At 25.0% G+C, this 25,112-nt stretch overlaps 7 protein-coding genes across 16 annotated transcripts in view; 3 read left to right on the top strand and 4 right to left on the bottom strand.

Moving 5' to 3' along the window:
• Positions 1 to 3,330: 3,330 nt before the first annotated feature.
• LOC100866938 (uncharacterized) lies at positions 3,331 to 7,673 on the top strand. Its single transcript, XM_086904498.1, has 4 exons — positions 3,331 to 3,840; positions 3,928 to 4,045; positions 4,685 to 4,724; positions 4,851 to 7,673. Exons 1-4 carry the CDS (start codon positions 3,811 to 3,813, stop codon positions 5,881 to 5,883), a joined length of 1,221 nt encoding a protein of 406 aa, XP_086760624.1. The 5' UTR covers positions 3,331 to 3,810; the 3' UTR covers positions 5,884 to 7,673.
• Positions 5,991 to 9,440, bottom strand: LOC100870711 (guanylate kinase). 2 transcript variants are annotated; one of them, XM_003696450.4, is made up of 5 exons: positions 9,211 to 9,440; positions 8,195 to 8,462; positions 7,892 to 8,115; positions 7,695 to 7,802; positions 5,991 to 7,624 (listed from the first exon to the last, which is right to left on the bottom strand). In XM_003696450.4, the coding sequence occupies exons 2-4, from the start codon at positions 8,449 to 8,451 to the stop codon at positions 7,699 to 7,701; spliced, it is 585 nt and encodes a 194-aa protein (XP_003696498.1). In that variant the 5' UTR covers positions 8,452 to 8,462; positions 9,211 to 9,440; the 3' UTR covers positions 5,991 to 7,624; positions 7,695 to 7,698. The 2 variants fall into 2 exon arrangements, with proteins under 2 accessions (XP_003696498.1, XP_086760625.1); XM_086904499.1 differs by having other exon boundaries at positions 8,571 to 9,220.
• Positions 9,441 to 9,969: 529 nt separating this feature from the next.
• LOC100866816 (ribosomal protein S6 kinase 2 beta) lies at positions 9,970 to 14,798 on the bottom strand. 2 transcript variants are annotated; one of them, XM_086904479.1, is made up of 13 exons: positions 14,660 to 14,798; positions 14,038 to 14,111; positions 13,717 to 13,914; positions 13,516 to 13,597; positions 12,928 to 13,088; positions 12,696 to 12,802; positions 12,439 to 12,616; positions 12,201 to 12,366; positions 11,959 to 12,114; positions 11,381 to 11,889; positions 11,056 to 11,294; positions 10,728 to 10,989; positions 9,970 to 10,651 (listed from the first exon to the last, which is right to left on the bottom strand). In XM_086904479.1, exons 2-13 carry the CDS (start codon positions 14,089 to 14,091, stop codon positions 10,523 to 10,525), a joined length of 2,241 nt encoding a protein of 746 aa, XP_086760605.1. In that variant the 5' UTR covers positions 14,092 to 14,111; positions 14,660 to 14,798; the 3' UTR covers positions 9,970 to 10,522. The 2 variants fall into 2 exon arrangements, with proteins under 2 accessions (XP_086760605.1, XP_012346282.3); XM_012490828.3 differs by lacking the exon at positions 14,660 to 14,798 and having other exon boundaries at positions 14,038 to 14,534.
• Positions 14,798 to 17,549, top strand: CycK (cyclin K). The gene is made up of 8 exons (XM_003696258.4): positions 14,798 to 15,406; positions 15,678 to 15,906; positions 15,992 to 16,123; positions 16,201 to 16,306; positions 16,383 to 16,440; positions 16,508 to 16,680; positions 16,755 to 16,901; positions 16,972 to 17,549. The coding sequence occupies exons 2-8, from the start codon at positions 15,688 to 15,690 to the stop codon at positions 17,379 to 17,381; spliced, it is 1,245 nt and encodes a 414-aa protein (XP_003696306.1). The 5' UTR covers positions 14,798 to 15,406; positions 15,678 to 15,687; the 3' UTR covers positions 17,382 to 17,549.
• A 98-nt stretch (positions 17,550 to 17,647) lies between these two features.
• On the bottom strand, positions 17,648 to 18,814 carry PSMG1 (Proteasome assembly chaperone 1). The gene is made up of 5 exons (XM_012490316.2): positions 18,546 to 18,814; positions 18,390 to 18,469; positions 18,163 to 18,326; positions 17,895 to 18,090; positions 17,648 to 17,834 (listed from the first exon to the last, which is right to left on the bottom strand). The coding sequence occupies exons 1-5, from the start codon at positions 18,635 to 18,637 to the stop codon at positions 17,650 to 17,652; spliced, it is 717 nt and encodes a 238-aa protein (XP_012345770.1). The 5' UTR covers positions 18,638 to 18,814; the 3' UTR covers positions 17,648 to 17,649.
• LBR (lamin B receptor) overlaps positions 18,802 to 25,112 on the bottom strand; it is a 47,697-nt gene continuing 41,386 nt past the window's right edge. For 2 of the 8 annotated variants that reach the window (XM_086904488.1, XM_012490302.3), the window contains exons 2-9: positions 21,674 to 21,830; positions 21,388 to 21,586; positions 21,022 to 21,305; positions 20,577 to 20,934; positions 20,191 to 20,489; positions 19,860 to 20,113; positions 19,658 to 19,782; positions 18,802 to 19,585 (exon numbers count right to left, since the gene is read on the bottom strand). In XM_086904488.1, the coding sequence (XP_086760614.1) occupies positions 19,302 to 19,585; positions 19,658 to 19,782; positions 19,860 to 20,113; positions 20,191 to 20,489; positions 20,577 to 20,934; positions 21,022 to 21,305; positions 21,388 to 21,586; positions 21,674 to 21,823 (1,953 nt within the window). In that variant the 5' untranslated portion in view covers positions 21,824 to 21,830 and the 3' untranslated portion in view covers positions 18,802 to 19,301. Of the gene's footprint in view, positions 19,586 to 19,657; positions 19,783 to 19,859; positions 20,114 to 20,190; positions 20,490 to 20,576; positions 20,935 to 21,021; positions 21,306 to 21,387; positions 21,587 to 21,673; positions 21,831 to 21,988; positions 22,514 to 25,112 lie in introns of those variants that run through there. The other 6 variants (XM_086904489.1, XM_012490301.2, XM_086904491.1 and 3 more) reach the window with 6 other exon arrangements.
• On the top strand, positions 22,475 to 24,939 carry LOC147658183 (heat shock factor 2-binding protein). The gene is made up of 7 exons (XM_086904497.1): positions 22,475 to 22,643; positions 22,776 to 22,931; positions 23,070 to 23,250; positions 23,328 to 23,446; positions 23,584 to 23,688; positions 23,772 to 24,037; positions 24,122 to 24,939. Exons 2-7 carry the CDS (start codon positions 22,875 to 22,877, stop codon positions 24,441 to 24,443), a joined length of 1,050 nt encoding a protein of 349 aa, XP_086760623.1. The 5' UTR covers positions 22,475 to 22,643; positions 22,776 to 22,874; the 3' UTR covers positions 24,444 to 24,939.

The raw sequence follows: 25,112 nt of genomic DNA, 5'->3' as shown, positions 1-25,112 counted from the left end.
AGGAAGGAAAGACAGTTTTACTTACTCGAGATTTTTGAATATTCTTGCGCCTTAAGAGGGAAATTTTGTAGAAGAATTTTATAAAATTTCTCTTTCTTCCGTCGATTCGACAAATTCATATTTCCCCCGCAAACAAACTTTATCAAACTTTGGCCAAGTTTGTGGTACAAAGTGTATATTATAAACTGAAACACGGAACAAAGAGAGTTGAGATCGAATCAACGCTCAAAGATGAATCTTCTTTCTTATAAAAGAAGAGGGGAAAATGTTATATTATAAGGGCATATTAAATCGGCATACAGATGGTAAATATTATCTTTCTCCATTCGTTCCTCGAACGAATTACGTTTTAACAGATATGTGATCAGTTTCGTTGCAAGTGCAGAGGATGATGTGCTATCGAGCTGTGTAGAACGATCTACCGTTGAATTGGACACACGATTATTATATAATATCGATAGAAAGGAGAGAGAATATATGGAATATGTATTCGTAATTTATTTCCTTTTTCCTTTTTTTTTTTTTTTTTTAATAAATCATTGCCAGATTACAGATTTCAATTTGTATTCCATTATTTTTTTGTGGAAATTATTCGTAGAGAAAAATGATTTCGTTCCATGATAATTTTCGAGTATTAATAACAATTTTTAATACAGCCGTGAATGAAAAACAGATTTAAAGAGGTATTAAAGATTCGTATATTTCATATTTGTTTGTACATTTTTCATCGTTCGTTGCGACAAATTTTTTCAACCAAATCTTGATTCGCTTTCTAAAAATAAAATATTATTACGTTAGATATATATATATATATATATATATATATATATATATATAATACATCACGTTTCCTCTGATAAAAATGTTCTTTTTTTTTTTCTTTTTCTACGGAAAAATGTGAGAGAATTATATATGCGAATATAAATTAAAACGAAGTGCATAGATCGTATGTATTAAAGCAAAAATTTTTAATACTTAAAATGTGGAAATGAAACGTCATACCATTAATGTTTAATTCATTGTCATCCGAATAACAGATGGGGCATGACGAATCAACATGGTTCTACATAATCGTTCAGGATTTTAATCGGACACGTTGATTTTCAACGCGGGAACGATTGGAAAACGTGGTACATGTCAAAGAGACGGATTCTACGGATGTTGTTATCAAGGATGACGTATCGATGCGCTATCAATTTCAACGGGTAGCAATTCAATAGATCGAACAATTCAGAATTTTCGAATCGGAGAATAAAGAGAGAATGAAAATTTACAACAACCATATTATGGCAAACGTTTGAGAATCGATCGAGAATCGATGCAAGGTCGTTTCAACGCCGCATGGATATCTCATTCACGTTGACAATTGGCTGGAGAACTCCACGAGTTTAAGAATTCCTAGATATATTTGCTATACAAACGAATAGACGTCGTGCATTATATTTTTTCAACAATTTTCTTAATTTTAGAGATATTTATCTTTTACATATTTTTCAAAATTTTATATATATATATATATATATATATCCTTCTTATATATTCATTCTTGCGTTATACTTAATTTTTAAATATATATATATATCTTCTTAAGCTATCATATTATCAGGAATTACGTTAAGAAATAGAAAATATGTACATCATATAAAATTATAAATATATATAGATATTTTATGAATATAGTATATAGAATACATATAATAATAAATACATAGCACATATAAAAATATATATGAGACCATTATTTCTTTTTTCTTTCCCTTTATTAAAAAGAATCTTGGATTTTCGGTCTATAATTTTACCGTCACAAGTGTTTATATTTGTCATTACAATTTAAGGAGTAAGACAAGGAAAGTAAATAGTTAGAAAAGGACGGAGATAGCGTAAAAATATGGGAATCAGCGCCATCTTCAGAGTGCCGCAAATGAAACACATAAAGAAAGGACAGAAAATAGTGGAAGAAGGACAGAGATATAATAAGAATCTACTACCAACGCCATCTCTCGAATATCAAGAGATATTAAGTTTGAACGCTCATCAAAGAGATGGCGTTACTGATTAAAGTCTTGTTAACATTAAGTTTCAGCATTTTTCGAAGAGATGACGTTACTGATTAAAGTCTTGTTAACATTAAGTTTCAGCATTTTTCGAAGAGATGGCGTTACTGACTAAAGTCTTTCTAACATTAAGTTTCAGCATTTTTCGAAGAGATGGCGACACTGGTTAAGGTCTTATATATGTTTCTGACATCAAGTTTGAGCATTTTTCAAAGAGATGGCGCCACTAATTAATTTCTTATATTCAAGAGATGGCGCTGGTAGTCAATTCTTTATCTTCCATCCTTCTTCCACTTATTTTCTGTCCTTTCTTTATGTGTTTCATTTGCGGCACTCTGAAGATGGCGCTGATTCCCATATTTTTACACTATCTCTGTCCTTTTCTAACTATTTACTTTCCTTGTCTTACTCCACATAAATATATACACTTATAACAATTTATGAGAATATTAATATAGCATATAATTTACATTGCACATATTGGGAGATTGCTTCTCAAATATCCAAATAATAAAAGTCTTAGGAAATAAATTAATATTGTATATTAATTTTTATTATTAGATTTGGTTATTGTATTACTTTCGATTTCCGCATAAAAATAATATTCCATATGCTAACATATGATATATATATATATATGTCGCATATATAAAAATTATTATATATAAATCTATTCGAGTTTTGAAAATATATTTACAATTGATAATAAAATACCTAAAAACATTTAAGTTTTCTAGAAGGTTATGTATGATACTATTATATACTCTACTCTAATTTAATTAATGTCATATTACGTATAAGTATTTTCAACAAAATTCATTTCAATTAATTAATCTCAAAATTGTCAATTTCAATGATGAAAGACTTATATCCTTCCACACTAATACTAATTTAATTTTTTTTTAACTTATTGCATTATTTCTTATATAAAAGAGTCTTCCTCTTAAGAATTCAGTAAAGAAATTTTATTATTTAACAGTACTCGTACTCGAACTGATTAATCTCAAAATTGCAAAACAATCTAGTACGCGATATCGTATATTTATAGTATAGTAGAAAATTTGACATAATTTAATAAATCGCACGCAATTTCTATAAATAACTAATTTTCCATATTCACAGTTTATTATACTCTATATTCTCCATTCAAGTTAAATTTTATTTCTGTTACAAAAATGTTGAAAAATAGTGCGCAAAAAAATATCAATTTTTATTTTTTTAGAAAATAAGAAACGAAATAGAAAGGATAAAAATGAAAAATTGATAAAGATAACAACGACATTTTTATTCTTTATAAAAATATTCCATATTGCTTATTATATAATATACTTATTTTTTCGTCTTACTATTTTTGGACAAAATTTTTTAATTTTAAAGATAGATGATTTTTCATTTAAATAATTTTCTAAACCAAAAATTTAAAAAATTAAAAAATTAATCAAAACAAAGATACTAGGATAATACATAGAAATTCAATTATTATAATACAGATAATAATCCTTTTATTTATCTAAAAGTTCGTCAATTTGTTCTACTTGTATTATATTGAAACACAATTCAATATAAACTATGAGAGAAAATAGTTTTTTTACATTGCCACTTGATATTTTATATCTTCCAAGAAATCAAAGTTCCAGAATCAACAAATGACACAAATTACGATATTTTTTTGGTTGTCCATGCTGCTCGGTTGACTGATTCATCATGCGGAATCATCGAAAAAGTCGCAACCAAGCGAAATAATATTTCACATGTAATGTTATTCGCATGGGACATAAGAATAATAGTTCGTAATCTTTCGAGCTTTCTACCCGTCTTTCTTCCTCCGAAAATCAAGTCAACGAGACCTGAAGGAAACGGTGGTTTATTTTAGGGAACTCTGAAAATACGCGCAAACGTCCCTCTTAGAGACTCAGTTGCATGTCGTTGCGATAGGATCATGGTTCTTAAACAGTGTCTACGTTCAACGATAGTCATAACAATTTTCTTCGGTACGTAACTTTTTCATCTTTCCTTCTTTACAGCAAAGAAAAACATATGTTAAAACGTGAAAGCTATTTATATGACAACTATAGCTACATTTTTTGCAAAATTCAAATATTTGAAGAGAAGCATAGGATGCAAAAATTGGAATTAATGAATGTACACAAATTGAATACACGTACAATAATGAAACGTTGAAATGCTTAAAAGAGAAACGAAAAAATTTAGTTCTTTTAACAATAAATGGCATTGAATAATCTTATAATGATGATGTTTCACGATATCGTACAATAATTTTCATAATTACATTTTTTTCAATATAATATTATTGAAAAAACTTTTTGTATGACAACGAGAATGTCTTTTCCACGAATTTATAAATTTTTAATATCTATTTTATAATAATGTTCACAGTGTCAAAATGTTTTAATCGACATGTACATAATAAACAACTCGAAAGCATATCGTACAAATTGTTTCCCTAATGTAACTTAAAAGGCCATTCAAAGAACTGATAATGACTGTTATATCGATTAACGAGTCAATTATTAAGTGTTTTTCTCGATCAATGTTTAGTTTAATTATTTCAATTTTCAAAAAATCCTGAAATAATATTAACATAAAATAATTGTTTTATTTTCTATCAGGTGTAACGCCGGCTTTTACCTGGAATCCTGATATTCACCGGTATGTAGTCAAAATTTAATTTTTTATTTTCATTGGAGATCAATTGTCTTTTTTTTTTTTATTAAAATCTTTATTAAAATATTTAAAAAATTATTTTTAATAAATTAATCGTATATTTTACCCAAGTTATGAGAGCTATGATCTTGAAAAAGGCCCGGTCTTCTATGAAGCTTATTATCCAGATACCAATGAGGAACCACGCAACAGTTATCAAGAGAAACGTTACTTTGATCGAGGAGCAGTCCTAGAAAAGAGTTATCAAATACCTTCTGAACGTCTCACATATCCAGAAAACAATATTCAGTTGGACAACTATGAAAACAGTGCGGTAAATGCCATCCTTCAAAATGACGATCGTTTCTCTCTTGAATCGAATACACGATCTTTGGATATACAGGAAATTTCGAAGATAGCTAGAAAAGCGATTTCCCGGGATTTAGAAAATTGGAACACGCTTGAGAATTTTTTGGATCGCGTCAAAGATCAGGATTCTTTTTTTCGTCGTCGAATCATTATTCCCGAAACGGGATACAAGATTGAACAACAACAAATTCGTCGAATCGATCCTTTAACGAATTCTTTAAAACAACAACGAGGTCTGAGAAGAGATCTATACGAGGAAATTCAAGAAGAACCTTTAGCTTTGCCCAGTCGTATTCAATTGGATGAAAGAGATTCGATTAGAAGATTAACAACGCGTGATCTTGCAAACAGAGATACTTTAAAACCGGTCAGTTCGATTCAATATAACAATAATAAAGCATCACGAAAACAGGAAGTGATACAAGCAATAAGAACGAGTCAATTAAATACACCATTGTTAAAAGATGCGAATCCATCGGATTCAAAATCAATTATAGATTCTTATTCAAAGGAAAATATTTTTGCACCGCGACCTCAGGTTATCAATTATATTTTTTCGAGGAAACCAGAACTTACTGTGCAAAATAAAGCTCAAAATTTATCCCAAACAAAGAATATTAGTGAATTTATGCCTAGGAATTATGGAGATAATTTGATTCAAAATGAGATGAAGAAAACAGCGGAGAAGGACGTTAAAGTGACATCCATCGAAATTAGCGAAGTACCTAAACATAAGACTCGTCATCATCATGGGGAATGGCCAAAACGCGACTATTCTCATCATCATCAATCTTAAAAAATAATTCTTATTTTAAAAAGAAATGTAATTATGTTTAATCATCTATTTCAAGGTAATATATAGGAATAATATAGAGGAAACGTAAAAAAATGTTTTCAATATCGTTTAGTTGAAATATTTATTCAATATATGATACAACAATGATACAATTTTCTATAACAATATATGTGTATATATTTTATTTCGCTTTGTTCATTTAAACTTTTTATTGTTATATTTATATAACTATACACATACTAACAAGCAATAACATCGCATATATAAGAAAATATGTATTTTTTTCCGCGATGCGCATGGAAGCAACAACTTGTTAATATTTGACGAATAAATAAATTGATGATGCAAAAACACGTAACATATATGAAAATGAAAATGACAATGATCATGGTATGATTTTAATAATATCGATTAATATGAAAATATATTTATTTCAAATATTTTTCAAGAATGTTTTCAAATAAAAAACATGTCAAATATGTTTAATTGATGACGAATGCTAAAGGAATGTTTGGACAAATGCCTTTTCTATCTACTAAAATAATAATATGATATATTTAAGTATAATTGAATTATATGTAATTATGTGTAATGAATCTTGCATGGTGCAATAATTATACGATGTTTGACGAGGACAAAAACCACAAGTATTTTATAAGTAATCTACACTATTGGAACACAACTTCGTCTGGTGAATAGTCTCAGTTAACTACATCTAAAATATTATATTTAATTTTTGCAAATTTCTTTCTAGATATCTAGCCTGCATTAAAGTCTTTATGTAAATTGACTATCCTTTGTATACATTTGGCAAGATATCATTAATCTAAAATTATTTTATATTTTTCTATATTCACTAGAGCAACGTTTCTCAACCTATAAATCGATCTAATATTGTGACGAATTTTTAATAAATTACAATTCACTGAAAAATTACTTATAATAACATATACAAGCAATATAAGATATATATATATCATAATTTTATTTATTTATATAAACAATGATTTCAATTAAAAAAATTTTTAACTTCTTAAAAATTTCATGTAAATATATAATATATAATTTCATATAAATATTTGAATCATGGTACAATTACAAATTAATATATTGAATTATTTAAAGGTTGAGGAATGTTACACTAGAATATTAAAATAACAAAAATTTTTCCACTGATTTGATATAATCTTAAAAACTAATTGTTATAAGTAAATACTGTAATACAAATTTATTAATCATATAAAACATATATATACATACATATATATATGTATGTATAATTGCAAACAAATTATAAAAATAACTTAATTGATAACTATTATATTATATACAATTATTTTTTTTAATTACCAAGTTCAAAGAAATTATATAAACATTTTGTCCTTATTTCCTTATTTGTAGTTTTATTCCCAGCTATAAATTTTTATTCTTAAAATTTAATGATATTATATTTTTAAAATTAAATGATATTAATTTTACATTAATACTATGCATATAACAAACTTGAAGCTTCCTGCTATAATTACTCTTTCAATATTAAAATCAATTTATTATTGTATAAAATTATTTACCTACATTTATTTTTCAATCTACTAATTTGATCTTTGAACATGAGTTTATGTATTTTATCACGTATTAATTAATTATTATTATTATAATTTACATAGAAATATATATATAAAAATAATTATAATTTAATTTCAAAGAAGAGTATATTTTTAAGAAGCATAAATTTAATATCCTATAAAATATTAAAAATATGAATATAAATATTATTTGTTTGACATGTATCTAAACATTATTTATTATACCTGTTTATCCTTGCTTCAAATTTGACATCACAAATTCTTTTAATATATTATATGCCTTTGAAAAATTATCATTTTCAATCACTATGTCAAAATTACCAGGTTTTTCACCTATAATAATTTTATAAAGTTTATATCTAACATAAAAATATATAAAAAATATTTAAATTTTTAAGAATCATTAAATCCATAATTTTTACCATATTCCATTTCTATTTTAGCAATAGACAATCTTTGTTTCAAAACATCTTCTGTTTCTGTTTTTCTAGCTCTTAATCTTTTCTCTAACTCTTCTATAGATGGTGGTTTAATAAATATATACAAGGGATCTAAAGAACTTCGTTTTATTTGCTCTACTCCTTGTATTTCAATATCTAATACACAAATTTTACCCATTTGCTGTACTTCTTCTACTGCACGTTTACTAAAAATATTAAAACAAAATTATATATAATATAATTATGTTCCTTTTTAATTTTTAATAATATAAAATAAATTTTTACCTAGTGCCATACATATTTCCACTAAATATAGCAGTTTCGATAAATTCATCTTGTTCTATCTGTTTTTGCATTTTTTCTTTAGTAGTAAAATGATAATGTTTCCCATCTTCCTCACCTGGTCTAGGGGCTCTAGTGGTATGAGATATAGAATAACCAAAAGTGTCTGGAAATTCTTCAAAAAGCTTTTTTATTAATGTACTTTTTCCACTTCCTGAAGGACCACATAAAACTAATGGACATGGACCCTTATGAAGCATATTATAAACACCTAAAAAATAAATATAATGTCAAAAAATATTTAAATTTATAATAATAATAAATTCATAAAATGCAAAAAATTAGAATTTTAATTTGAATAAATTGAATCACTTCATACCTAATTTTAAAGTTCTAAAACATGAACGCGATATCATATTTTCACGTATTTAATAATTCGACTAATTTTTATATAATCGTAGAAATCATATAAGTGCAAATATGTATTGATGTAATCACACTTTGATAAGTTTAATAAAAATCGGTGAAAAAATGATAGATTAAAAACATCAAAAACATTATAATTATGGCATTATAATTAGAACATAAATAAACGCGTAGTATGAAATGAAAAGTAAATAATTGTTGTTATACCTCTGTTTTTTAAATATAATGAAATTTTTATAGGCTATATAATGAAATTAAAGTGAAGTATCTTCAAAATATTGATTTTTTGAAGGAAAATGTGACTAATTACGTTGTATGTTATAAGAAAACAAGAAAAAGAGATTGAAAAAGAGATATTTTATATTATAATATTTAATTAAATATTCTAATATTATAATATTTAAATACTTTTTATGTTTCTAAAATCTAGTTTACTTTAGTCAATATATTTAATTTTCATAAATCACATTAAATGAAAAACGAAATCAATGCATAAGAATATGCAAACTTCACTAACGATATAATGATCATTCTTTTGCATTTTTTTAATTTGAACAAATTGAAAATTTAACATGTATCGAATACTATCTCACCTTTGTAGATAACTAAATTCAAAAAACGAATAATATAGTAATAAAAACTATTGAAAAATATATTATGACTATTTTATACAAGAAAGCACAGAAATCCGCAGAAGAAACAGCTACCACGTTTTCGTTTAATAATGTGCACATGCGCATATATTACTGCATTATAAATTAAATATATTTTATTGTAAATATATATTATTGTATATATATATATATGTATGTACATACATTGTACATACGTACTAATATAAACTGTATATTTTAAAAATAAATAATATACATTTCTGATAAAAAATTTTCAATAATATTTCTGTGTTCATTATATATTTTTACAAGAAATGTAACAATTTCTATGGATTTTTTTTTATTTATTTTTTTTTACAATATATAATTAATTTATAACATAATTTAAATATATATTTAAATTTTGTTTTTTGTGTAACAAAATATGCAATTAATTTTATAAAATGAAAACAATAATTTAAAAAATAATTTAAATTTGTTTTATTAAATTAATTGCATTAAGTTATTGAAATGAAATTTTTGTAAAAAAATATTTATTTTGATAACACTATAAATTATTTTATATATTATATTCATATTATATTCATCAATCAAAAAAATATCAAAATTTTCAGACTTCTTAAATAATATAGTTATATAAGCATTTGTGTATATACAAACAATTATATACATTGTGTATATAATATAAATATGATTACAAATTTTATATATTCTTAAAAAATATTAATTAAAAAAATATTTTTAATTATTTTAACTTCAATTAAGTAAAATTGTTTTATTATATACAATTAATAATTTATTTAACAAAGTATTGATCAAAAATTGAAATAGATATAATTCATTTTTACATTTTATTAAATATATATAATATAAATATTTGTAAAATATATATATATATGTGTGTGTATAAGTGTATATTTTTTTTCACAAATATTTATATTATTTTTAATATTTAAATGATAGTCATGTACAATATAGATTATAAGAGTTTCTTTTTGACATTTAATTTTTGTATTATATTAAAATTGAAAATATGAATTTAAATACATATTTCCTATTCTATACACATACACATATGATAATTAGAATAAAGATGATTTTGGTGATGCAAGTTATATAATAACAGAGTATTTTTATAAAATTAATATATACTAGCTACATTTGAACATTGCACAAATAATACTAGATTTATATCAACAAAATATAGTTCTTTTATATATGGAATCACATAATTCGTAATTTAATATTTTTCCCTTACTTTTCAACGACACAGAATAGAATTAAATTTTTTTCAAATTTCAGTAGGACCAATAGGCTTGGCTTGTGTTCTACGTCGTGCTAACTCGGACATGACAACAGGACCAATATGAGGTGATCTTGGACTGCTAGACATTGCTCTATATGTTGCAGCTACTGCTATCTAAAAATATGTTTATTAATTTTATTAATTTAATCATGAATATATTTCAAATATATATTAAGTAAACACAATATACCTTTAGGCTATGTGGATCTTTAGTACTTTCAGGTAATATTTTTTGTGGAAGACGATGTCGATTTGCAATCCATGGATATTTTAATATGGCAGCTGCAGTAGGCCTTCGATTAGGATCAACATGTAACATTCTTTTGACAAGTTCTTTTGCTTCGTTCGAAATTTGACACCATATGCCACTTTCGACATCAATATAACCAGGTCCAATACGATCTAATATATCTGTTGCACTGTCACCAGGACTATTGCGAAATGGTGTATATCTAAAAAATACAATATAATGTAATAGTTTTCAAATACATAATTATTGAATTTTTAATTATAATTACCCGGCTAACATAATGTATAATAAAACGCCAAGTGACCAAATATCACATGCTGCATCATATCCTTGACGTTTTAACACTTCTGGTGCTACAAAATTCGCAGTATAACAGGGAGTCATTAATAAACCATTTTCTGCTCGTAATTGTTTCGCAAAACCAAGATCACATAAACAAAGTGTTGTTGGATCAGCTCCTAATTTTGAATACAATATATTGGATGGTTTTAAATCTCTATGAACGACCTATCGATTATACAAATCAGATTAATCAATAAATCTAATATAATACAATACAAAATTTAAAAAATGATAAATGAATAGATAATTACTCCATTTTCATGAAGATAATTAACTACACTAACTATTGTGTACATCACTTCAGCTGCTTCTTTTTCTGTAAGATTACGTCTTTGTAGTAATCGATCAAGGAGTTCACCACCGCGTAATAATTCTAATACAAGATAAGCTCGTTTATCATCTTCATGAACAGCTCTCAAAGTTACAATATGTGGATGTCTTCCATATCGAAGTAAAATTTCTATTTCTTCTGTTGGATCTCTTTTTGATTTTTCAATTACCTTCACAGCATATTCTGCTTTAGAAGCTTTATGGATTGCTAAATAAACAGTACTATAGCTTCCTTTACCAATTTCTTGTTTAAAATCATATTCATCACTCACAGAAACAGCGCTCACATATGTTGGAAAAGTAGCTGCAAGACTATCACAGTTTTTATATTCAGGAGTTTTTATGTGATCCTCAAGAAGGCACGGGGCGACGAAACTAAATCCACGAAACAATTCGTGAGCATTAGCACTTGGTGGTACCCCAGGAGAATCTAAAATTATTTTTACATTTAACTTTTCTCATTTGTAATTAAATTATATTTAATTAAATGAAACATTACCTTTAGGCGTTTTACACGTAAATTCACTATCAAAATAAAATGCATCATCTTCTTGACTAACTGCTGGTTTGAAAGGAGGTTTTATTTCTTTTTTGTAAAGAGCATTCCAATCGATTGTTGCAAAAAACGGATGATTTTTTATTTCTTCTATTCCACCTAAAATAAAATAATGAATAAATATAAGAGTAACTATTTTTATATAAAAGAAATATTTTTATATTAAAAAAGATGTAAAAAAATACCAGATCCCAATCTATTTGCAGGATTTCTTTTAAATAATACTCTAAGAAGTGCTTGAGCATCAGGTGAAATATTAAGCGGCATTCCGAGTTTTGCTTTTAATATTTGTGTCATTGTTTCTTTACGATTTGCACCTTGAAATGGAAGAGCTCCAGTCAACATTTCAAACTAGAAAAGTTAAGAATTTATTTAAAAATTTTTATAAAAATGATTAAATTAAAGAATCATATTATTACTGACCATAAGTACTCCAAAACTCCACCAATCTGCAGCAAATGAATGACCTTTTCTAGTTACAATTTCAGGTGCCATGTATTCTACAGTACCACAAAATGAGTATGCTTTACAATCATCTAAAGGTTGTTTACTTAATCCAAAGTCAGTTAAAGCAATATGACCTTCAGTATCAAGCAGAATACTGTTTAAAATGAAATAAGTATTAAAATTGTACAGTTTTATATTAATTAAATTATTAACAAATAAAATATAATACAGACTTTTCAGGTTTAAGATCTCTATAAATAATTCCAAGTTTATGTATATGATCCAATGCCAGAGCAAGTTCAGCTAAATAAAATTTTACATCATCTTCAGTAAACATTAGCTAAAACAATAATTACAAAAGTAAATCAATTCAATCACAAAACTTAATATTAATAATATAAGATATTATGATATTAATGATATGAAATATATTATATTCATATTAATTTAAATAATTATAGATACCTCTTTAGCTAATCTTGAAAATAGATCACCACCCCTTAAAAAGTCTAAAATTAAGTAGAGGTTGCCCTCTGTTTGGAATGCATAATGTAGTCGTACAATGAATGGATGTTCAACATCCACTAATATATTTCTTTCCATTTTTGTCCTAACTCTGTCCCGAACTGAGATAATATTGCAATATTAAACCACTTAAAAAAAAAAAAAAACAAACAACAATTTTAAAATGAGAATTGCTCTGAAAATTTTTTATAATTGGATGATTTTTGCTTTGGAATATCAAAAATTATGAATCTTTTTTTATGTTTTTCAATAACATTCAACAAATAGATTTCAAAAATACAATTTTTTTTAATTTTAAAAATTCATTACTTTAAAAGGTATACATAAAATAATATAAATTTTTAAATTATATAAAATTTAATGCAAAATAAGGAGCTTAAATCAATGAATTATATCTCATTATATCTCACAATTTTTGATTTCTTAATATTAAAACTTATATTTTTGAAATGTATTTGTTGAATATAAAAAAGCTAATAATTTTTAAAATCTTCAGAGCTACTCTCATAGAGTTATTTTATTAAGCACCTTTCAATGTTGCCTTCTTTAATACTTTCATAGCATAAAGTGTTCCACTATCTTTTCCAACAACTTTCCTCACTAGAAATACCTAAATAACATAAGAATTTTAATTTCTAAAAAATTATATTTCATTATATATTTTATTATATATAAGTTAATTATATATAAATTAATCATTTCTAATAAATTTATTATATTGGTTAATACCTTGCCAAAAGATCCTTGACCTAAAACTTTAAGTAATTCAAATTGAGAAGGATCTGCTTTTTCATGTCCATCTCTTACTACTTCACGTACTTCTATTTCATGTGACTCAGAGCACCCATTTGAAGGTGGTTCAACTACATTTTCTTGAGTTATCATTACTTCCTCTTGAGACTCTGATGTGAGGATATCTACATCTTGCTATATTATATTAAATTAATTAAAATACAAATTTTTAACTATTAAAAAATTATTAAGTAAATTAATAAATCAACAGACTTTTAACATTAATCGATTTTTTCTATGAATATAAAAACACAGTACCTTCTCAGTTATATGTTGCTCGGACCAAGGAACTGTCAAATTCGCTAACGGCATTATAGTCGTCGTATTATTATCTGTGAAATTGTAGACGTTTTTGTAGAATATTCTTGCGTGCGCGGTCGTCATAAATTAACATTTAGTTACGTTACGGGAGCGCGATGTAGATCACTCTCAAAATGTAAAATTACGAGAATTCGCGGTAAATTAATAGACACATGTATGACTCTATGTCATATACTCTGCTATGTATTGACCACAGATAATACATTAAACAAAAGGTATTCAAACTAGATCTCTAACATGAACCGGAAACATCTATTTTGTAGTCTTAAACAAAATCGGACAATTTTTTAATAAAGTTTATTTTATATGAAAAATATTAAAAGAAATATATATATATTCAACATATTTTGCATGTATATATATATATGATATGTCTAAAACATATATGATATGTATAAAACATGTAATATAAAATATTTTAAATAAAATATAGATATATATTATTATGTTTAAAAAAGCTCACTGTATAAATAAATTAAGTTTAAGGCCGAGACACAGATAATTTACAATCTTCGTATAACGTAAATTTTAAAAAAAGAAACAATAATGATATATTTACTTAGTTTATTTCAATGTAATACTACATAGAAAAAGATATTTCTACTTTTTCTTCTTCCTTTATACAATTTGCTTTTTTATACTTCTGCGTTATAGATCTAAGTCACCTTCATATGTATCTTATCGATTTATCAACAAACAGAGCAAAAATAAAGTGAAAAACATATTAATAATACACAGATAATATATTTTGCGAAAAAAATATATGTTAAAACAAATATATATTTAATTTTATTATTAATATATTATTAAAAGTTTATATCATTTTTAATATATAATCATCACATAATATATAATATATGTATAAAAATAATATATATACATTACATTTAAAAAAGAAATTTTTATAATCTTTTTGATAAAAATTATATTTTATTAATATATTTAATGACAAATATTCTTCATTTAAAAAAAACAAAAAATATTTTTAAAAAACAATATAAAACATTTATTTTACTTATTATAAGACTCGTTCACATGAAACATACTCCTGAAACATATCCAACAAGTGGTAACACTTTATGCAAAGTGATCTATCTCTTATTTTCATATATAGATGTACTGCAGATAAATTCACATAATATATATTTTCGTGGTGTTTGTAGATTTTGCAATTGTTTATAACAAACAATTTAGAATAAAAACTTACTAATATAATAAACTTTGAAGTTTTTATTTAATTGAGTAGATTTTATATGTTTAATGGGAAATATATAAACAAATAAAAAAAAAAAAGTTTTATATATTGGTAAATATTCTAACCTATTTCAAAACATATTCCTATAAAAAGTTCTAGTATAATTTTATATAATTATATAATTTGTTAATTAAATATTAAATTATTATTTACATAAAATTACATAAAATTATATTCAACTTATTTTTAGTAACATAATCACAATAAAATGTTTTTTATCTATATTAATTTCTATAATGATTATCTATAATAGTTATCTATAATTATCTAATAATAATAATAGTTATCTATATTTATTCCATTTTATATGTATTATTTCAAGAACAACAAAAATGCCATGCTGGTATTATGAGAAAAAAGAACTCCGAAATACACCGTCTATTCAAGATGGAATTGATTATGAAACAGAATGCAGATATAGAAAAGAGGGTGCAAGATTTATTATTGATACAGGTACAAAAATGGATTTAGGATATAATACAATGGCAACTGGGGTTGTTTATTTTCATAGATTTTATATGTTTCATTCATTTAAGAATTTTCCAAGATATGTAAGTATTTTTATTGATAAATATTTTAATCTAAAAAATAAGTATATATAAGTATCATATATCATATTTTATAAATACCATATAGGTTACTGCATGCTGTTGTTTACTTCTGGCAGGAAAAGTAGAAGAAACACCAAAAAAATGTAAAGATATAATAAGAACTGCAAAGTCTTTGTTGAGTGAGCAAAAATTTATGACATTTGGAGAAGATCCAAAAGTACATCAATTAAATATTTATATATTAAAATAATTATTTTATTTTTATAAAATAATCTTTCTTTTCTTATTCTTTAGGAAGAAGTTATGACATTAGAAAGAATTTTATTACAAACTATTAAGTTTGATTTACAAGTTGAACATCCATATAGTTACTTGTTAAAATATGCAAAATGCCTTAAAGGTATTAAAATATTTTATTAAATATTAAACTAAATTTTATTAAAAGAAATAATAAAAAAATTAATAATATATTGTAGGTGATAAAAATAAATTACAAAAAATGGTTCAAATGGCTTGGACATTTGTTAATGATAGGTAGGAATATTTTAGTATTGTTATTAAATTTATGTAAATAATATTTTATTTTTGTTTTCATATATAGCTTATGTACAACATTATCCCTGCAATGGGAACCAGAAATTATAGCTGTTGCTCTCATGTATTTGGCTGGAAAACTTAGTAAATTTGAAGTGGTAGATTGGAATGGAAGACAACCAAAACATTTACGTTGGTGGGATATGTTTGTTGAAGATGTTACTATGGATCTTCTAGAAGGTTTTTAAAAAAGGAGTCATCTTTTTAAATTTAAAATCTAAAAAATATATATGATCTTTACATTTTTCTTTCAGATATCTGTCATCAAGTATTAGATTTATATTCACAAGCTAATAACACAAAACCACCAGATTCACCACCATTAACACCATCTAATGAACCTTGTAGAGATAGAGCTATAACAGCACCTCCTACAGAATCAGCATCTACTACACCAAATGGTATGTGCAAAAATCATATTTTATTATTATAACAAATAAAAAATTAAAAAATATTATTATTACATCGTAGTTACACCAGGAAAAGTTACTAAAGTTGAAGCAGCTGCAGTCTCTTCAAATGGATGTTTAACTACAGATACTACAGATTCAATCAAACCAATGGATGTGCCAACACATTTTCCAACATATCCAGCCAATTATGCACCTAGTAATATTAATATCAATATTAATTATCCACCAGCATTTCCCCCAGCAAATGTTTCTGTACCTCCTCCTCCTGTAAATACAATGAATCATATTGTTCCACCAATGCATCATATGGGTTCCTCTGGTACTACTAGACCTGCACCACCTGCTCCTACTACAACACCAGCACCATTTCAACCATATCCTTATCCTACAAATGCCTCATATTTTCCTCCAAATAATCCAGTACCTCCAGCACCTACACCGCGTACATATTACCCACCACAACCTTAACACATACAAATTTGCAAGCTCAAATATGAAATATTTGTTTGTGTATCATTATTATAACTAAAATTATTATTGTCAAAAAAATAATAATTAAATTCTTGTAAATATTGTAAATATTGTGAAATTTATAATTAAGAATAGTATTTAATTATAAAGCTTTTATAATATTAATATGTATCTATTTGTTCCAATTTCTAATTTAATTTTTCTTCTTATTTAATTTAATTTAAGTATATAAGCATAAAATTTTTAAGAGAAAGAAAAAACAATTTTACATGTAAAGATTGCCTTTATTAAAAAAATCTTTTCCAGAAAATGTAACATCATGTAATGTACAATTCATTGCTGAAAATAATTTTAAAAGTGGTTCTGCAGATAAAGAATCCAATACAAAACTATCTGTATATAAAATATATAAAACTGAAGGTAGTTCCATAATTTCAGCATATGACAATACTAAAAAAAAAAAATTTATTAGTAAATTTATATTTTAAAATATATTTTTTAAATATCAACCTCCTGCTGCCACTCCATATATAATATTTGGTTGCTCTAGAAATGTTTCTTTCAATTTGCAAATATTTTTTCCATTCTTTGTAGTTAACATCCTCAAGAAAGATGGTATTGTTGGTATATTTTTATTTTTAAATTGTGATATATGACGACATGTTATACTAATTGTACTTTTTGCATTTAATATAATGTCACTCAACTAATAAATTCAACAATATTAATATAAGTTATTAATCTTAAATATTTCCTAATTCAAAATAAATATACTTACTTTTTCCACAAGTTTTCCTGATAATTTTACATCAAAATGAGAAGACACAATACCTAAATAAACTTTATCACTGACTTCATAAATTGTATATATTTTCTTTTGCTTTTCATCTTCCACGAAACATATTTCTTTAGAATTTGGACACAAACATTTTCTTGAAAAATCTACAATTTCGTTAAAAATATTCATAACATAATTAAAATATCAAGACTATAAATATATATTACCAATTAGCATTTCGCCTTCAACTATAATTAAAGTATCAATTGCAAGTGGTTTTTCTTTTAACCATTGAATAGATAATTCGCTGAAACATATTTAAAAGAAATTTAAATTTTTTGAACATTTATAAAGAGGTTATGTTTAACGAAAGTGTAATTTACAATTGATTAACTGAATCAGTAGCTCTATTTTCATCTTCATCCCAAAATGCTCGTGAAACTGGAAATACTACTTCACCAAAAAAAGTTGCCATTCTGTTAATGAAATTAATAAAAATCACTATAAAATACTTTCCAAAATATTGCTCTTAGTGCTATGTCATGTGTCAGTCATGAATCATTAAAATATGAGATGACATTATAAATCGATTTTTTCTTACATTTCGTTTGATGTACAGTAAAAAAAAAACACATAAAATATATTCTTTATTTATTTATTTTTATAAAATATTATACATCTTATTACCAGAAAGTAATTTTAAAATGACGCGACTATTAAAAAATTATTTATTTGTCAATATACATATTTGTATAAAAAGTATAAAAATCTTACTTTAATTTTTCATCATAGAAATATACTTTACAATATACATATTCATATCAACAATATCTTAAATTATATCCTCTTTTAAAATGTACTTTTTTGATAACCACACTTTGTTCATTGCTTTAAAGATTTTATGAAAAATGATATGCTTAAATCTAAATGTTAAACAATTATTTCTTTTGGTTTTATATTGAGCTAATTTGAACTCTACATACTATGTCACATGTGTATGTATAGACTCTATATAATTCTAATGTGATTAAAATATTTTATGAAATAATGAGCATTATTGTTTTTAAATGTACAACTTTGTAACATATTTTGGTATCTCTAAAAGTACTTTGTTAATATTTTATACATATTATATTACTCTAAAATATACGATAGAAAATCATATACTTAACACGTGATATATATTGCTCCCAAGCTAAACCATAGCGTATTTTGCAACGTTCATTGTCTCTTATAGCTCTATGTATCAATAATCCTGTACACAAAATTGCATAATAGTAAGGCAAAATATCACATGCTAAACTTATACATGATATTGACCACCACATTATTATATCACCTAAATAATTGGGATGTCTTATATAACCCCATAACCCAGATACTATAAGTTTTTTACCACGTATAGTTGGTATAGTTTCTAAATCTACAAGATAAATGCATAAATCATATAAAAAAGTATTTTATAATTATAAATGTAAACTAATCTTATACTTACGCATTAATGATGGAGATAAAGGATTCCTTCTGAATTTATTCTTCTGTAGATTACTAATTCTATATAATAAATAACCAATTATAAAAGTGATTATAGGAAAAATAAATAGATAAGTAAGTTGTGTCCTGAAATTTAAAAATCATTTCATTAAAATTTTAATTATATAGTATATTATTATTTTTTATTTATTATTGATATTTACTTGTGATATAACATATATTTCGTCGTAAGAGTCGGTAAAAATGGATACATCATATAACCGGTACACAACATATATCCAGTCCCCTCGTACATTATTTCGAAAGTCGTTAATAATGCAGATTCAAAAAATAATGCATCCATTGCATAAATAATTTGTAGTAAAGTACCTAATAAGGCACCTACATTAAGATGTTCTAAAGTATATATTTCAGTTTCTTCAATTGTTTTGATTGCAATAGATAAGTTTATGAGAATCTGTAATTTGAATAAAATTGTACATATTTTATATTATACATTTTTATAAATGGAAATACTTTTTAAGAAATTATTACTATGGTTATCATAGAAGTTCGAAAAAGATTTATTTTAAAATCCACAGGACCAATTCGTGGATTTATTTCTCTTCCTTGCCAAAAGTTATATATCATACTGTTAGTAGATCCATGTATATTTAAATTAGCTATTGAAGCTCTGCCTCCTTTTATAAATAATAAAATTGATAAAATTATTCCAAGAATCCAACCAATGATTGAAAATTGTATATTATTTTGCAAAATAAAATCAGTAATTTTAATCTCATTGTATATACATGCAGCAAATATAATTATTGATAAAATGCCACACAAAAAACCTGAAAAAAAAATAGAATGATAATAATTCCATTCTAACAATTTATTTTCAAACTATAATGAATTTTCAAAATTCAATATAAAATTACCATTTAAACGATATTGTAGTCTTTCAATTCTACTTTGTAATCCATCAAGTTTTCGTCCGATTGGTATGATCGAAACAATTATTACAAATAAAAAGAGACTTAAATATGCAATAAAAGCTTTTAAATTTACATAAAAATTTAGATCTGTAGATATTTTATAATATTTAAACGTACATTCATTTTTTGCACACAATAATTGCGGCACAATCATAATCACAGGTAATAGAAATATAAGAATAAAAGTTCCAAACATTCCTCCCCATTCTTGTGGTTCACTAACCATATTGATTTCTTTTTTTCGCTTTTCTATCATTTGTGTATTTATATCTATATCTTTATAATTTATTTTTAACAAATCCTGAAATGAAACATTATATTCAAAATAGTAATATTTACATTAATATATTATAAATAATATATAGTAAAAAATATATAGTAAAGTTACTTGATCTCTTTGTACTGAATGACCTCTTTCCTTTACATCTATACTAAAATCGTTCATTTGACTCTTCCTTTCTGAAGGAAGTGAGACAGCTCGATTAATATTTCTTGTTAATAAAATTATATTATGGTCTGATTCAGGTTTTGGCATACCAGATAATAATCTTGTTGACCTACGTGTAATCGTTCCTAGTTCCTTCAATCGTGATTGAAGAGGCATTGATTCAACAGAATCATCATCATGTGTTCTTTTTTTACTTATAATTTTATCATCATTATGTTGTATATCTATATATTTTTCACAAAAAAATCCCATTATTTAATAATATTATTAAAAAAATTTGCATATTATTTATAACAACTTATTTACCACTAGATACTTCTATACGTGGCAAAGAAACTTTTGCAAACTTTGTACGATTTGTAGACTGTGATCTATGTCCTCTTGTAGACCCAGCTGATGGAGATCTTCCAGGTGAACGTTTACGTGGAGATTTTCTAACTGACGAATATCTAGTAGGACTTTTTCCTCTTCTACTTCTTGTTATATTTCTTGATGGCCTATCCATCTAAAATTTTGAAAAAGTTATATAAAAAGAAAAAAATATAGGAAACTTAAGTATATTTTTAAAGTATATATATTATATATAAAATACCTTAATATCAGTTGAATCAATATATTGTTCAATGCCTGTTTCAAATTGTACTTTATATCGTTCACCTTTTATACTTAAGATTTTGCCTTTATAATATTTATCAGAATTTGGATGTTTTGCAAGTATTTCTTCTCCTTCTGAAAATTTCATATTGCATCTGAAAATTATTAATAATCTTTAAAATATCATTATTATATAACAATTAAACAAATAAATATATTAGATAACATTTGTATCAATGTAAAGCAATTATAATCATACAATAAAAAACAATTTGAACATTAAGCTATTATTCATATTTATAATATTATTTACAATTTTTATGATCAAAAACAAACGCATATATAATGATTCATGAATTAAATTTTAACATATCAAAATGTTAATCATCGTATTTTTACAACTTACATGGAATTTTACTTAGGCTACAGCAATATCTTGATGAAATTCCGTTTAGTTTAAAAATAAGAGAGCTTCTAATCGAAAGGTTATAATTAACGCTTTTTTTTTGCATCATAACATGAAACCACGCTCACCCTCGAGTGTTCCGAGATGCATAAAATGCAAGCCACGCTAAATACATGCGTTATTTATATTATGATGGATTCATAAAAAAGCTATTTCAAATTTAAGGATGTTTCATATAGTGATGAATAAAAATATATTTTCAAAATAAAGATATTATTATGTTGAATATTTGTATCGAATTCAGTATTTGGAAGAAGTGCATTAGACAGAAATTTTTTTTTTAGACAAAAATCGAATTTGATTAAAAATAAATTTTTTTTCATCAAATATATCACATTACTTTACATATATTTATATCTAACATTATTATTTATTAGATGTTGACTGAAAATAGTAATATTATGTTTTTTGTCTTTTTTTTTATGGAAATTATAATTAAAGAAATAAGATTTTAATTTTTTCGTGATTTATACGAAAAGAAGAATATAATTAAAAATAATTTGTAAGTAAATAAACAATTAGTTATTAAAAAAAACAAATAAATATAATCTGTATAATTATAATATATTCGAAATTGTCTTTTTATGATATATAAATTTTCACATCTTCACATCATAATCTATATTTCATGTAGGTTACGATAATTGTCAACATGTTAAAAATATTCAAAATATCAATTCGCTAAATATACAAGGAAATTACTTGTATCAATATAAAATTTAATTGAACAAACATGGACAAGAATGCCCAAGAAGAACAAACAAATTTAGAAGACGAAAAACAATTTTTGGTATTCATATTTGTTTAATGTATAAAAAATGATTAACATTGTTCATTTTATATCTTGTGATTTTTAGAATATAAAAAAAAATCGGAAATGACGCAAAAAGAAAGTCTTATATATTCGTATAAATGTATAATTTTTTAGATTTCTGTGGAAGACACCCTAAACACAGTAGAAAAAAATATCCATAAATTTATAAAAGATGTTCCGCAAACGCTCGTTAATTCTGGATTAGATATAGACTTAGATAAATTAAACATAGATGATGGTCAAAAAGATCTCGTTTCTTTATTTCCGAAATCATTAACCGATGAAATAAATAAAGGTATTCTCTTATTATTATTATTATTTTTTTTTAATAAACTACAACATATTATTAATTAATATTTTTATTATTTTTAGAGGAAAAAGAAAAAATTTCAGTTTTAGAGCTTAAATGTGAACAGTTACACAGCCAATTGCAACAACAAATAGATAAAAACAAAAAAGCTCAAGAAGAAATAGAATATTTAAGAGAACAAGTTAACAATAATTTAATAATTAATTTAATAATTAATTTAATTATTAATTAATTAATAATTTAATTAATCAATAATTTAACATGAAATATTTTTGTATTTAGAATAAATAAATATTTTTATTTATATATCTTTCATAGATATTGAATCAAAGTACATACTGTGCAACTTTAGGGGCAGTTTTGGGTAATTTAACATGGCGCGCATCTCGACTTCCAGAAATTGTCGACGTTTGGCTTTCCGGGGTAAATATTTCTATTTTCAAAAATAATTCAAATAATATAGTATTTAGAGAATAGTATAGTATTGCACTGATTGCTCTATATAGTTTCAGCATATGATCGGTGAATTTTTATCGATAACGGACGGAAGTTTCGTCGCATTTATAAACACTTATCAAAACGCTTTTCCCCCTACTTGCAATGTCGAATATCAATTTATAATTGGATTGTTAGGCATCGTGACTAACATATCTGCAACACCTGAGGGACGTGAATTTTTAATCACTGATTCGAATGGTAGAGCTTTAGTACAAAAAATGGTGAAACTTATGCCCACCTTGCCACTTTCGCAAGGTTCTCTATCTCTAAAAAGGTAATTCTATCTATGAATATCGAATGATTGATATTGTTAATTTTTGATATTCCTAATCGAATCGAATATTGTGTTCCTATATAGATTGATGTTGATGATATTCTATAACGTCAGTATGAATAAAACCGGCTTACAGCATCTCTTCGAATCACGAGTAGGCGACGTGTTAAATTGTTACTTGAAAAACAATTCATTACCAGATGAAACACAATTTCTATGTCTGCGCGTGTTACAATCAATGACATATGGCCTGACTAATCCTAAATACATTCAAGACTTGATTACTACTCTACCGATTAGTAAAATAGAAGATATTGCAACTTCGAATAAAAATGAAATGAGTACAGTTGCGAAACAAGTGATAAAACAATTGCGGGATTCGCAGAAATTTATCCGTTTGAGTTAAACGCGTGACTATCTCGATTTTCTTTCTTACTGGATAAACTGGATTGAAATTTGTTTATAAGAAAGGAATTTTGTTCATGTTGCTAATCTTCTAGATTAACAAGAATTAAAATATTCGAATGAAGTTCGGTTTGCGTTTTCGCTACAAAGTATAAACGTCTATTTTTGCAATTGATATTATCAAACATCAGAATATCTTTGGAATATATTCGTGACTAGTTTGAGAACTGTCGAATATCGATCTGCCTTATGCAGCTACAAAATAAAAGCAATTGTGTGGAATAATACGGAATAATACGGAATAGTACGAAATCAATTACGTATACGATTAAATAAAACATAATCGAGCGTAAAAATATTTTCTAAGTAATTAAATCAATTCTTCCAAAACTTTTTAATATTTTTAATTTTAAGTTTAAATAACTTTTAATAATTTATTTATTTTATATCTTAACTTAAACTATTTTTCCCTTTTAATTAAAGATTTGAAGGAATTATAATATGTTTCATTTAACATACATAATTGATATATAAACTACATCAACAGAAGGATGCACTGCAAATACATAACAAATATACTCGTTTTCATTGAACATCGGCGACCTTCAACTTCGAAGGTTGCGACAATACTGCAGTATCTTATTTCTGAATTGCAAAGCCAACAAAACAT

This window comes from Apis florea, unplaced genomic scaffold (assembly GCF_048593485.1).
Source record: "Apis florea isolate Af1SG1 unplaced genomic scaffold, ASM4859348v1 contig_2350_pilon, whole genome shotgun sequence".
Taxonomy (NCBI): Eukaryota; Metazoa; Arthropoda; class Insecta; order Hymenoptera; family Apidae; genus Apis; species Apis florea.
Note: the sequence above shows the minus strand (reverse complement) of the source record. Positions and strands in the feature narration are given on the sequence as shown.

What these genes read in the sequence shown, in the direction of transcription:
- CycK (XM_003696258.4), top strand. Translation starts at nt 15,688, where the DNA reads ATGCCATGCTGGTATTATGAGAAAAAAGAACTCCGAAATACACCGTCT. An exon ending in TTAAGAATTTTCCAAGATAT is followed by an intron (nt 15,907 to 15,991) that starts GTAAGTATTTTT and finishes AATACCATATAG; the next exon opens with GTTACTGCATGCTGTTGTTT. An exon ending in CATTTGGAGAAGATCCAAAA is followed by an intron (nt 16,124 to 16,200) that starts GTACATCAATTA and finishes CTTATTCTTTAG; the next exon opens with GAAGAAGTTATGACATTAGA.
- LOC147658183 (XM_086904497.1), top strand. Translation starts at nt 22,875, where the DNA reads ATGGACAAGAATGCCCAAGAAGAACAAACAAATTTAGAAGACGAAAAA. An exon ending in AACCGATGAAATAAATAAAG is followed by an intron (nt 23,251 to 23,327) that starts GTATTCTCTTAT and finishes TATTATTTTTAG; the next exon opens with AGGAAAAAGAAAAAATTTCA. An exon ending in GGTTCTCTATCTCTAAAAAG is followed by an intron (nt 24,038 to 24,121) that starts GTAATTCTATCT and finishes GTTCCTATATAG; the next exon opens with ATTGATGTTGATGATATTCT.
- LOC100866938 (XM_086904498.1), top strand. Translation starts at nt 3,811, where the DNA reads ATGTTATTCGCATGGGACATAAGAATAATA. An exon ending in AGTCATAACAATTTTCTTCG is followed by an intron (nt 4,046 to 4,684) that starts GTACGTAACTTT and finishes ATTTTCTATCAG; the next exon opens with GTGTAACGCCGGCTTTTACC. An exon ending in TGGAATCCTGATATTCACCG is followed by an intron (nt 4,725 to 4,850) that starts GTATGTAGTCAA and finishes ATTTTACCCAAG; the next exon opens with TTATGAGAGCTATGATCTTG.
- PSMG1 (XM_012490316.2), bottom strand. Translation starts at nt 18,637, where the DNA reads ATGGCAACTTTTTTTGGTGAAGTAGTATTTCCAGTTTCACGAGCATTT. An exon ending in ACTGATTCAGTTAATCAATT is followed by an intron (nt 18,470 to 18,545) that starts GTAAATTACACT and finishes AATATGTTTCAG; the next exon opens with CGAATTATCTATTCAATGGT. An exon ending in TGAAGGCGAAATGCTAATTG is followed by an intron (nt 18,327 to 18,389) that starts GTAATATATATT and finishes ACGAAATTGTAG; the next exon opens with ATTTTTCAAGAAAATGTTTG.
- LOC100870711 (XM_086904499.1), bottom strand. Translation starts at nt 8,607, where the DNA reads ATGATATCGCGTTCATGTTTTAGAACTTTAAAATTAG. An exon ending in GGAAATATGTATGGCACTAG is followed by an intron (nt 8,116 to 8,194) that starts GTAAAAATTTAT and finishes TAATATTTTTAG; the next exon opens with TAAACGTGCAGTAGAAGAAG. An exon ending in TAAAATAGAAATGGAATATG is followed by an intron (nt 7,803 to 7,891) that starts GTAAAAATTATG and finishes AAATTATTATAG; the next exon opens with GTGAAAAACCTGGTAATTTT.
- LOC100866816 (XM_012490828.3), bottom strand. Translation starts at nt 14,163, where the DNA reads ATGACGACCGCGCACGCAAGAATATTCTACAAAAACGTCTACAATTTC. An exon ending in AAAGAAGGCAACATTGAAAG is followed by an intron (nt 13,089 to 13,515) that starts GTGCTTAATAAA and finishes ATATTATCTCAG; the next exon opens with TTCGGGACAGAGTTAGGACA. An exon ending in TGCAAATAGATTGGGATCTG is followed by an intron (nt 12,115 to 12,200) that starts GTATTTTTTTAC and finishes ATTTTATTTTAG; the next exon opens with GTGGAATAGAAGAAATAAAA.